At 39.9% G+C, this 12,495-nt stretch overlaps 1 protein-coding gene across 1 annotated transcript in view; it reads left to right on the top strand.

Moving 5' to 3' along the window:
* The window catches only part of Ankrd13c (ankyrin repeat domain 13C), a 66,480-nt gene extending 57,131 nt beyond the window's left edge, over positions 1 to 9,349 (top strand). The window contains exons 11-13 of the mRNA XM_004671369.2: positions 1,375 to 1,473; positions 5,580 to 5,680; positions 7,114 to 9,349. Of these exons, the coding sequence (XP_004671426.2) occupies positions 1,375 to 1,473; positions 5,580 to 5,680; positions 7,114 to 7,244 (331 nt within the window). The 3' untranslated portion in view covers positions 7,245 to 9,349. The remainder of the gene's footprint in view (positions 1 to 1,374; positions 1,474 to 5,579; positions 5,681 to 7,113) is intronic.
* The last annotated feature ends 3,146 nt before the right edge of the window (positions 9,350 to 12,495 follow it).

Below are 12,495 nucleotides of genomic sequence, written 5' to 3'. Positions count from 1 at the left end.
CTTGAGAGTTATTACACTTGTGTGAACTCTGGAACTTCAGCTTCTTGGTATTGTGTATAGGGCTTGCACTGCCCGTTCCACTCTGCCTTTCCATGCTCATCTGTCACTCACATGCTTGCAGGTCTCATGTCCCTCCTGAAACCTTGGCTTGCTGATGCATTTCTAATGCTTACAGTAATGGGCAGGTTGCTTGTATTGAATACATGTTTATTGGCTGAAACAAAAACAAATGAATAAAGGGCTTTCTTTCAATAAAAGAATAACTGAAATATTTATTTTGGCCTGGCAATATTTTCTTTTGGTGGAAAATAGTGTCACCCACCCTCGAGGCTCAGGAAGAAGTTGTCATCATTTTTTTTTTCTTATTGAAAGGTTTACTCTTTTTCTTTTTTTAACTTCCCATAACATTTCTGCTGTGATGTGCTGAGCATGTTTTGTGGACAGCCCTTTGAACCTCGCACCTCCGCCCCAGAAGACCAGACTAAACCACAGTAGCTGCTCATGGCCATGTCAAGCTACACTTCATACAGGAAAGCCCAGCAAGCATGATTCTGTTTAAGAGGGAATCCCTCTGTGTTAAGCATTTTGAAATGACCACGCCAGTTTGAATTTTTTTAACACCTTTATTTTTTTAATGAGGGCAGGGGGGGGGGCAGGGAGCAGGGAGGCAAGGGGGGAAGAGAATGAGAGAGAAGGGGTGCGACATGCGACAGGATCTGCAGCCTATGCATACAAACTGCAGATGTATCCACCACCTTGTGCATCTGGTTTACTTGACAGTCGAGCCTGGGTCCTTTGACTTTGCAGGCAAGCATCTTAACTGCTAAGCCATCTTGCCAGCCCCCACTCCACTTTTTCATTCTAGTTCTGCTTCTTCAACATAGCGCTCCACGCTTAGCGCATTGGAACACTGTTTTATAAATTGTGGTGTTGCACATTGTTAAACTGCAAAGTAAAGTGAATTAGAATTTTAAATTTGTGTTAATTTTGTGTTAGTTATGCTTCACATAGAATTCTTTATGCACATTGCTTTCTTATTCATGAATGCAGAGACTGGTAGACAGTAACTTCATTTTTTCAGTGATGTTCTTTGTTTCTAAAAATAGTGATCATTAAAATTCAGTTGTACTTAATGTTAAATTACTTGATCTGATAATGTTTTTCTGTTGCTGTGCTATTTTCTTTTCACTTTTTCTTTTTTGTGGTAGGGTTTCACTCTAGCTCAGGCTATTATCTCATTTTTTATATCTTATTGTATCTAGCATACTTTGATTTCTGTAGGCTATTAATGTATTTCATTGAAAGATAATAGATTCTTAGCAAGGTGGTCATCATAGAGCACATTTCCTGATTTTCACTTTTTTCTCTCTTTAGAGCTCCTCATCTGGGTAGAGAACTGGTGTGCAAAGAGAGTAAGAAAACGTTTAAAGCCACCATAGCCATGAGCCAGGAATTTCCCCTAGGGATTGAGTCGTAAGTGTGCTGCTGGTCACCCTGTCAAGCCGGGGCTCTCTTGAAGTATAAGAAATCAAAAGGTCTGAGACTGTAGCGTACCCTTCCAGAGATTTTAAAAAACGCATTATCATTGTCTCCAGATAAAGTTTTGAATCATCTAAAGAAAATAAATGATTAATACATAAATTTATGTATTTATAAGAAAGTTAAATATTCCAGACACAAAATGGCCTGGATATCCATGACCTCAAAGTGCCTCACATAACCTATACAAGACCATCATAAGAGGAGGAAAAGATCATGACATCAAAATTAAAAGAGAGACTGATTGAGATGGGGAAAGGATATGATGGAGAATGGAGTTTCAAAGAGGAAAGTAGGGGGATGGCGGGCATTACCACGGGATATTTTTCATAATCATGGAAGTTGCTAATAAAAATCAGAAAAAAAGGAAAAAAGTTAAATATTTGCAAGTTTCTAGAATAACAAGTTGTTGTTTACTTCATTAATAGTTAATAGCAGATATATTTTTGTCATCTAGACTAACCAACACGTATGTGGAAAATGTTCTGAGTTTTGTTCCATGTGTTCATATTTTTAAATAAGTGAAGGTACTAATAGTAATAACATATTTTTCTTAGTACTTTTGAAAAGCATGTTTCTTAAAAACTTATTGCCTTTTTAAATTTACTTTTTTTTTTTTCAAGGTAGGGTCTCACGGTAGCCTAGGCTAATCTGCAGCTCTGTAGTCTCAGGCTATCCTCAAACTCATGTTGATTTCCTAACTCCGCCTCTTTATTGCTGGGATTTTAAGGTGTGCTCCACCACTCCTGGCCTTCTTGGTATTTTTATAATACTGTTGTACTGTCCTTTTATCCTTTTATCCTTCCCCTACTGATAAACATTTTGATTGTTTTGAAGTTTGTCCTTATTGTAAACAGTCTTGCAGGGGTCATCTTGGATATATCCTGTCAGACCTCTACCCACTAAGTGTTCCTTCAAAGAAGAAGTCAGTTTGGGGAAGAGTCAGATGGGGTGGGGAGCTAGAGATTTAGGTGTTCCTTCAAAGAATAATTCAGCTGGGGGAAGAGTTGGATGGGGTGGGGAGCTGGAGCTTTAGGTGTTCCTTCAAAGAATAAGTCAGCTGTGAGGAGAGTTGGAAGGGGGGGCGGGGCCTGCTGGAGTGTTAGACTCCACTTCCACTGGGGCTGTTGGCGTATTTTCTGTCTGTCTGTCTGGGTTTTTCTTTTCTTACTTTCTTTTTTTCTTTTTCAAGGTAAGGTCTCACTCTAGCCCAGGCTGACCTGGAATTTACTATGTATTCTCAGGGTGGTCTCGAGCTCATGGCAATCCTCCTACCTTTGCCTCCCGAGTGCAAGGATTAAAGGCGTGTGCCACCATACCTGGCTGCTGGCATATTTTATTGTCCTAGTTCTTTCCTTTTGCAGTCTAGTCAGAACACATTAAAATAAAACCAAAAAAAGCATTTGGCCTAATACCTTTACTTTTTTTCTCAGAAAAGAGCAGGATACTTATTTTTCTTTTCTTTCTTTTAAAATGTTTTTATGTATGTATGCATGTATCTATTTATTTGCAAGCAGAGAGATAGAGAGAAGAGAGACAGACAATGAGAATGGATGCACCAGGACCTTCAGCCACTGCAAACAGACTCCAAATGCATGCACATCTTTGTACATTTGGCTTTACATGGGTACTGGGGAATCGAACCAAGGTCATTAGGCTTTGCAGGCAAGTGCCTTAACTGCTGAGCCATCTCTCCAGCCCATGGATCCTTATTTTTCAACAGGTCCATATGTACAGTATACAGTCTGATGTGGTCATATCCTTAGGCTTTAAAAGAGCACATAGTATGTTCTGTGTGGCTCCCACACTAGAGGAGAGCGACAGAGAAAAGAAGAGAGAGTGGAAGAGCAAGCAGAGAATGTGACAAGGGAGTTAGTCTGTTTTGTAGATCTGTCGCAAGTCATGTTGGGACCTATGTGACTACATGATGCCTCAGTTTCAGGTTCTTTGCACAAATGAAGAAGTCATAAAGAAGTAATATCTTTCATAGTGCCTGACACTACCTACACAAGACCATCATAAGAGGAGGAAAAGATCATGATATCAAAATAAAAGAGAGGGTGATTGAGATGGGGAAGGGATTTGACGGAGAATGGAATTTCAAAGGGGAAAGTAGGGGGATGCAGGGTATTATCATAGGATATTTTTTATAATCTTGGAAAATGTTAATGGAAATTGAGCCAAAAAAGAAGTAATATCTTAACCTGACAGAATGTTATTCTATGAAAAAAGTGGGTATCTCTGTGTCTGTAGGATTTGACAGTTGTAACCACTGTCCCTAAGAAGACAGATGAGGAACACTGTATATAGAAGCCAAAGAATTCATTATGGACTAAAATATCTATAACAGACAAATTCCTCAAAATGTTTTATGAAAACAAAGATTCTAGGCTGAAATGTCATTAAAAGAAGTCCACTTTCTATAAATGCTTTGTGAAAACATATAAGGAACTTGAAGTCAATGTGCTCAGACCTTAGTCTAAGGTGAGATAAGACAACAGAATGAGGTAAAGTGGAAGTCAAAGGGTCAAATGAGTTAACAGAGTTCTAAATAACACTACAAACCAGATACATTTGAAACACTTTGCTGAGAATTCATCTTTGATAGGAAGAGGAGGAATAGATGACTAAGATGAAAGAAACTTGCAGAGGACAAAGGTGGTTTGGTTTAGACTCATTGTTGTTCAGCCTCAGTGAACACTCTCCACATGTGACCTAACTATTCAAACTGGAGTATTCAAAATGTAGTATTTGAAGTATGCCAACTGTGACAAATTTGTCTGTAATGAAGAGCTGAATTTCTGAGGTAACATGTTCCAGCAAAAAATGGGTGCAGATTCATCACTAACAAAGACACTCCTGATTAAATTTTAGGACTGTGACATACAGACATGCACATCACAGACACATTATGTCGCTGAACATGGACTCACTACTTTGTGTCTGGAGCTCCTTATGTGTAGCCCATGCTAGCCCAAGATTTCCAGCAATCCTGTTGCCTCAGCTTTCCATGTGCCAAGATTATGGGATCACAGACATGATCCACTATCTGGGTTCTAATGAAATATCTGGAAATATCTGGAACTCAAATACAGGCCTTGCCCACATGAAGCATGCACTCTACCACTGAGTAAATGAATCTAAATACTTTTAGACAGCAAGGGGGCCAAGCCTGCCCTTTTATTTTTCATGTATTTTTGAAATACATAAAGCAGAGACCTGGGTCTGATGGTACAACTCTGTAATTCCCGCAACTTGGGAGGCTGATATAGGAGGATTACAAGTTCAAGGTCTTCTTGGGCTACTGATTGAGTTAAAGACCAGTCTGGGCAATTGAGTGAGATCCTATCTCAAACCTTTAAAAAGAGGGGGAAAGCAAGAGGGGGCGTAGCTCAGTGGCAGAGTGCTTGCTTAGCATGCACGATCCCTATACAAGTGGTAGTGTGGACAACACAAAGAAAAAGAAATGCGTGCTGTCAGTGTGTCTAGCTGTCAGATACATGTCAAGGCAGCAGAAGGCATACAGACGAGTCACGAGTCCAGCAGTCGTAAACACCACATTAAAATGACAGTAATAACTGAAGGTGAAACCCATCTACCCAAAGGTGAATAGAGCTACAGTATGACCACTATACTGTAGAATGCTGATCTAGTGGAAACCGTGTGACCACATGCCCCTCTGAAGAATGCTTATTTATCAGATGGGTATAAAACATCCAGAAACACTAAACACCTAAGTAAGGCTAGCACTTTTCACACCAAATGAATTGAGAGTAAAACTCAAGGCATGTACCCCAGGGAGACAAGGACCCTGGGTGGCAGCGAGAATACTCGTAAACCTCAAGGGTCACAGGGAGAGGTGTAGAGATTGTGGTTGCACAGTCCAATAAAAGTTAAAATCTTGGCTCAGTAGAAAGATTTGTGAAAGGAAAGAAAATATGTCTTTCTGGAAGTCAGTATTGCTGTCTAGCTTCAGTTTTGCAGTATGAACAGTTGGGGACATAATTGCACTTAGAATTATCTTTCTGTTTGTTTTTCAGATTATTGAATGTTCTAGAGGTAATTGCTCCCTTCAAGCACTTTAACAAGCTTAGAGAATTTGTTCAAATGAAGCTTCCTCCAGGCTTTCCTGTAAAATTAGGTAAGACAAAAATTTACCTATAAGTTGGGTCTTGTGGCACATGCCTTTAATTCCAACACTTGGGAGGATCATCATAAGTTAAGAGACCAGCCTAGAGTTACACAAAGTCAGTTTCAGGTGAGCCTGAGGTAGAGTAAAACCCTGCCTTGAAAAATCAAAACAAACAAAAATTTAGATGTAATTTTAGTGTTTTTCATTTAGGTTAGTAAGAGTGTATTTTAAAGGCAAATAGATACTCTGCCTGCTTACATTTTACAAAAGTCTACTTGGACACAGTGGTACCTATGTTTTGTAGTATGTAACATGTGTTATATAAAGTGCCAAAAAGAAAGGAAGTCCAACTCTGCTTTGTGTGGATGTTTTCATGAAGCATTTCTCAGACAGTGTGCATGAGCTAGTGATGCACTTCCCAGCATTGCTGGGGCACGCTGGCCTAGCTCCATGCACTTCCCAGCGTTGCTGGGACACACTGGCCTAGCTCCGCGTACTTCACAGTGTTGCTGGGACACGCTGGCCTAGCTCTGTGTAGCCTGCCCCTGAGTGTCTACACATAAGTGCTTCAGCCTATGGTCACTGTGTGGGTAAAGGAATAGTAATGCATTTGTCGACAGTCTTGCTGTTGAAGTGTGTTCATCTTAAGTAGTGATATTTGTGAAATAGTACGCTTCCATTTTTTGGACATACTCATCTTAAGAACTTCCATCAGAAAGGAAAGGCATTGCTTTCATCTTTCATCTTCAGGAAAGCGATGGTGCCACCTACTCTTCAGCACCTGGTGTTTAGCCAGTGCTTATCGTGTGACAAGTTGGCTTTCATGGACAAGAGGCTCTGTCCTGTTTAGCACATGCCATCTAGCAGGACAAAAGTCAATAGATAATAAATAGAACTGATGCATGGTTCAGAGCCAGTTCTGTGAGTTGTCTTAGCAACTAGCTCACTGGGTGCAGTGAGCTCAGTCAGCTGCACTTAACTGCTGTCGGGCCAGAGGCATTTTTTGCTTACAAGATTATTAGGCTGAGGTTGTTTGGGGTTACCCCAGTTCCATGAGACTGTCTGGCAAACATGCTGTTTTAATGGATTGTTTATAATGTTTTAACTTAAAGATTAGTGTATTTCCCTTGGGTAACAATGAAAATGAGTTAGCTGAGTGTGAAGGAACATGCTCGTACAACTGAAGCAAAGACTTTCATCAGGGTGCAAAGGTCATAAAGTTGTACCTCCATCACCAAGACATGGAAGCTGGTGGAGCATGGCATGCTGTTCTTAAGATGAAAGAAATAGGGACTTACAGCTGTGGGTGCCCTGGCACCTGCTTCTCCTTCCCCAGTCCACATTCATGATGATGGAAATTTGGATTTTCTTGGCACTTGAGTGAGACAGTACTGTCATAGATGAATGCTTAATGTGTGGTCTGATCACTCTTTTCTCCATAGATATTCCTGTATTTCCCACAATCACAGCCACTGTGACCTTCCAGGAGTTCCGGTATGATGAATTTGATGGCTCCATTTTTACCATCCCGGAAGACTACAAGGAAGACCCAAGCCGCTTCCCTGACCTTTAGCTGACATGGGAAACCAAGACAAGACGGTGCACAGACCACAGAAGTGATGCCAGTGGTCGTCGGCACAGTGCTCTCCTCAGTGAAAGGAGAGACGTGCAGTCGGCATGTCAGTAACTGACTAGAAATGGGCCTCTAGTAAACATTGAGCAGGTTCCTGATGTGCCACTTTCAGTCTTTTTAAAGTACACTTAACTGTATGTGTAACAGTGTGACACCTAATGACCCCAAGACCTTCGTATGTAAAGCAGCGTGAGTGCTGGGATTTGTTTTTAAAGGTTTTTACACTTGTTGAAATATATATGCATATAAATATATCTATATCTATCTAAAACACTCCTGGACCATTAACCTAAATTAAATGTCTTAAGAGATTATTAAGCCCTTTTAAACATGTCACCTTTATTGAAGGTGATATTTATAAATATTTCTTTAAGCTTTGTTTTCATAAAATGTAAACTATGTAACATTTATGTATAGTTCTGTAATTTGAATGTTTGTTCAATATAATGAACTAGAAGGAATGCAGTTTTGTGTAGGTGAATGAACCAAATGGTAACCATTAAACAATTGTATTTATATACTGCAGTCCACTTCAGAGGGAGCGCTCACTGCAGGGAGTACGGTACCTCCTTTAGCACCTGGTGCAGCTCATTGCGGTGCTATCTGTTTTTACCTGAATTCTTTTTTCAATGGAAATGTTTGTTACTGATCTTCCTTTCAGAGAAACTTTTTTTCTTTTCTGCTTGAGTTTCAGATCCTTGTTATGTTTATGATAAGGTACTTCTAGCATGCTCACGAATAGTCCTCTCCCAGTTTCAGCACTTTAAACAAATTCCAAATTTTTAAAATGGCTTCCTAATAAGTGCATATAAGTCTGATTGTTTTTAGTGGACTATGGATGTGTTGGTGTCAGTTTTAAAACACAACCTACATATTTTGGACAACCCTATATATCTAACTTTAAAAACAAGGTAAAAACATTTTATATACTAGCAGTATATTTGTTATAAGCTGAAGTCCAGAAACATATTCAAGATTGACAATTTTTATTTTTAAATTTTTTTAAGTCACAAGAAACTATTTACAGATTTTAATTGTCTCCAAAGTGTTAAAATCATGTATCACTCATTTTTGCACTTAAATTTTTTTGTATTTATGACAAGATGTTTTAAAGGTCCAAGAATGAAAACCAATCAAGGAGAATAATGTGTAAACCCAAAGGTATCACGTTATAGTAAAGTGTGCAGCTAAATGTTTTTAAATCTGTTCTGGTGAGTCAATCAGGGAGAATGATGTGTAACCCCAAGGTATTGTGTTATAGTACTTACTATGAGTGCAGCTAAAGGTTTTTAAATCTGTTCTAAAGAAATGGGTCAAGAATGCATCACTCAAGATTCGTTTTTGAATGACCAGTACTTTAATTTTCCAACATTTTATATGATTTGAGATGAGTATAGACTTTTATTGAATAGATGGTTTATTGAAAAAATCCAAAGCATTAAACATAAAGAAACATTTTATATATTTACAGTTGCATCGTACATACTAGTAACACATTGCATATAATGAATGGTAGTTAAAAACTTAACAGCCCTATTCAGTCCCTTAAGTGGATTTGGTGAATTCTGAAATGAGAATTGGGAAGCCCAGAGTCAGCTTAGTTGAACATTTATTGGTCCCTTGTGTTTAGGCTGTGGTTGAGGGTCAGGTGACTGAGTTTTGTCATCAGTTGTGAATGAGGGTTGAGGCGGTGAAAGGCAGTGACCACTGTTGCTTTAGTTTGGCTCCCTGACTTTGTAGGAATAAAAGGTACTTTCAGGAATACACTGTAGACAACATAGGAAAAAACACAGCAAATACAGCTTGGAATTTATGAATTTCTTCACAGCTGTGAATATTTTGCTGGGGTACACTGGAGATAGAAGACTACTGAGTTTTACACTTGGGATTTTGTTTTTTAAACACCAGTTTCTTTAGTGAATATTATAGTAGAATCAGACTGTCCATTCCACAATGTCTTTTCTCTGATCACAAAGAACAAATGTCAGTATCTCTTATGATGGTGGAAAAGGAGTTAATGAAAATAAACTTTTCACAATATTAGATTTTTCAAGATGTGCCTTTTAATCTTATTAATGAATGAAAAAGTTTTGTGCTGTTTTAAATAGATCACAACACTAGGTAATCTCACAGGACAATCACTATTTTATAATGTAGATACATAAAATTTTGTGTTTTAAATGTAGGTAGTTTAAATTGGAAGTGGGGCCCATATACAGGTCTTGTCAGTAACTGTGTAGAGGTTCTCAGTGTCCTCTCTCAGGTGATAACTAGATCCAGATGTCTTTAAGAACCCATGAGATGGTTTGCCTTCTGCAGCATTCTGAGGCATAAAGTTGTTCTTCAAGGCAGTCTGCAGAGGTGCCCTGACTACTGAGATTTGAAGTGTGTGGGAAGGCATGGAAACTGGTACATCTGTTAGCTGATAGGCACTGAAAACCAATTTTGCTTAGTTACAGTTGGTATTGAGCCTCATGTGAATAGGTTATCAGGTTGGGCATGGTGGAACATACTTGTAATCCCAGTTACTATGGGACGAGGTAGGAGGATCAAGTTTGAATTCAGACTGAGCAACTGGAGACCTCATCTCAAATCCAAGGGTTAGGGATGCTCAGCGGAATTGTGCTTGCTTAATGTGAAACTGGTGAGTTTGATTCCAGCAACTACCCACTAAAACACTGGAAATGCTTTTGTAGTGTCACCTATACTTTTACTACACTGTGGGGGAGGTTAGCCGGTGAAGGTCCAAGTTCATTTTAAAAATTTTAATATTTTTTATTTTCTTTTAAATTTTTTTATTTTTATTAACAACTTTAATGATTGTAAACAATATCCCATGCTAATGTCCTCCTTCCCCCCCTTTCCTCTTAAAACTCCATTCTTCATCATACCCCTCCCCCTCTCAATCAGCCTCTTATTTTGATGTCATGATCTTTTCCGCCTATTATGATGGTCATGGATATCATGGATATCCAGGCCATTTTGTGTCTGGCAGATCTCATTGTAAGGAGTCCTACCCTTCCTTTGGCTCTTACATTCTTTCTGACACCTCTTCCACAATGGACCCTGAGCCTTGGAAGGTGTGACAGAGATACTGCAGTGCCTGTGCACTACTGTTACTTCTTCCCAGCACCATGATGCCTTCTGAGTCATCCCAAGGTCACTGCCACCTGAAAAGGTTCTCTACCAAAAGTGAGAGTAGCATTAATATATGAGTATAAACATTAAAAGTGCTTACTGGGCAGTTTGATGAGCATAATACATACATTTAGCCAGACAGCAGCAGATGTTACACCACTAGGGCTCATAACTACCCATTTTAGGATTTCAGTATCTGGGATGTACTCCCTCCCATGGAGTGGGTCTCCAGTCCAGTTAGAGGGCAGTTGGTTTCTACCATGACAGATGTGCCACTATTGTACCCATTGGCTCATTTGGCCTGCCTGGCCAAATATAAGCTTGCAGTGTCCACTGTTGAGTATCTTTACTGGTGATTTCTCTCTCTCCCATTGAACTGCATGTGGAATGGCTTCTTTCAGCTTTCTGTCAGCTGGTCTACATGAAGGAGGTTATCAGTTCAGTTCCAGCAGGATTTCTCAGTGGCCTTCCAGCCCAAGTATGTGGAGTCTTCAACAATAAGGTCTTATCATCTGTTCCTGGTGGGAAACCAAGGGCCTCGGCGATGGCCTGTAGTTTTGGGGACATCAGGGACCTCACTGGCCGGTATCTCATCCATGGCACTGAAATTTTCTAATAACAATCTATGGCTCCTGAGTGTTCCATTGTCCAAAAAAGTAGGTTTCCATATGATTTATTTATATCCTCTTGGATTTTGATAAACCCTCTCTCCACCTTTCCTTCACTCACTCAATCTCTTCCCCTGACCTCACTTGGGCCTTTTCACCCCATTAATCTATTTTTCTACTTACATATATACAATACCATCCTATTAAGTCCCTCCTCCCTTCCTTTTTATTCCCTTTATATTTCTTTTCCAGCTTATTGGCTTTTGCTACTGAGTTTTCTTCCCACTCACACAGAAGTTCAATGGGATCCACATATGAGAGAGAACATTCCAGGTTCATTTTTGAGGCCATTGGGGAGTTGAAGTAAACAGTAATGAATGCGCTCTTACTCAGGTCACTTTGCATAGAAAGTGCTAGAGAGTCTGGGAAATTCAGAGTCCTTGTAGCATGTCCAGATGTCAAGGTGGTGTGTGAATGACATCTTAATCAGGTTTCAGAATAGTTTGCAGATGGCATTTTCTGAGTTTGTTGTATGCAAAGATGGTCATATTCCCCATATGTTCCCTCTCCCCACGCCCATTCCACCTATCACCTTCCTCGGCGGGGTTATTGGCAATTGTTGTGTGGTCATGAACGTACCTGCCACTCTGGGGAGGGGAACATTGCCTAGGAATACTCCTTTCCCATCCTGTGGTTCTTAACAATCTTTCTGTCCCTTCTTCTGCAATGTTCCTTGAACCTTGGAGAAAGTGTTAGAAAAGTCCTTTGATGCTTGGCTCTTGGCATCCTCTGATTTTCTGCTTGGATAAGTTTTGGGTTTACTAAAGTGTCCACCACCATGCCATCTCCCTGGAGTTTCTTAGGCTTGACTTGAGGGCATGTGTAATCCACCTCTTCCTTTCCGATGTCTCCTGGGATCTGGCAGATCTAATAGAGATGGCTCATCTCCTGCTAGGTACTCTCAGGTTTCTTCTCTTGTCATACTGATGAATTTTGTGTATCCCTGGTGTGTGCAAACATCTGTAAACAGTTTCTTCAACAGTGAGAGTAGTCTGTATCAAAGGTAGTAAGTAAACCTTTTGCTAGGGCTAGAGAGATGGCTTAGTGGTGATTGCTAGCAAAGCCAAAGGATTCAGTATGATTCCCCAGGACCCATGTAAAGCCAGATACAAGACTGCACATGTGTCTGAAGTTCATTTATAGAGGCTGGAGGCCCTGGTGTGCCCGTTTTCATTCTCAAAATATTTTAAAAATAACAAACCTTTTTCAACTTAGCCAAAGAACAGTGAGGGTTTCCCTCTAGTCTATGGCCATCCTCTAGCTTTTGACTTGGTTCCCTGTACCAGGAGGTATGGATTGGATTCCCTCCCACTGAGTGGGCCTCATATCCAACCATAGAGCACTTGATTATCCCTATGACTTATGTGCCACTATTGCACCTGTGT

This window comes from Jaculus jaculus, chromosome 19 (assembly GCF_020740685.1).
Source record: "Jaculus jaculus isolate mJacJac1 chromosome 19, mJacJac1.mat.Y.cur, whole genome shotgun sequence".
NCBI classification, from domain to species: domain Eukaryota; kingdom Metazoa; phylum Chordata; class Mammalia; order Rodentia; family Dipodidae; genus Jaculus; species Jaculus jaculus.
The sequence above is the reverse complement of the archived record's forward strand: the minus strand, read 5'-3'. Positions and strand labels throughout refer to the sequence as shown.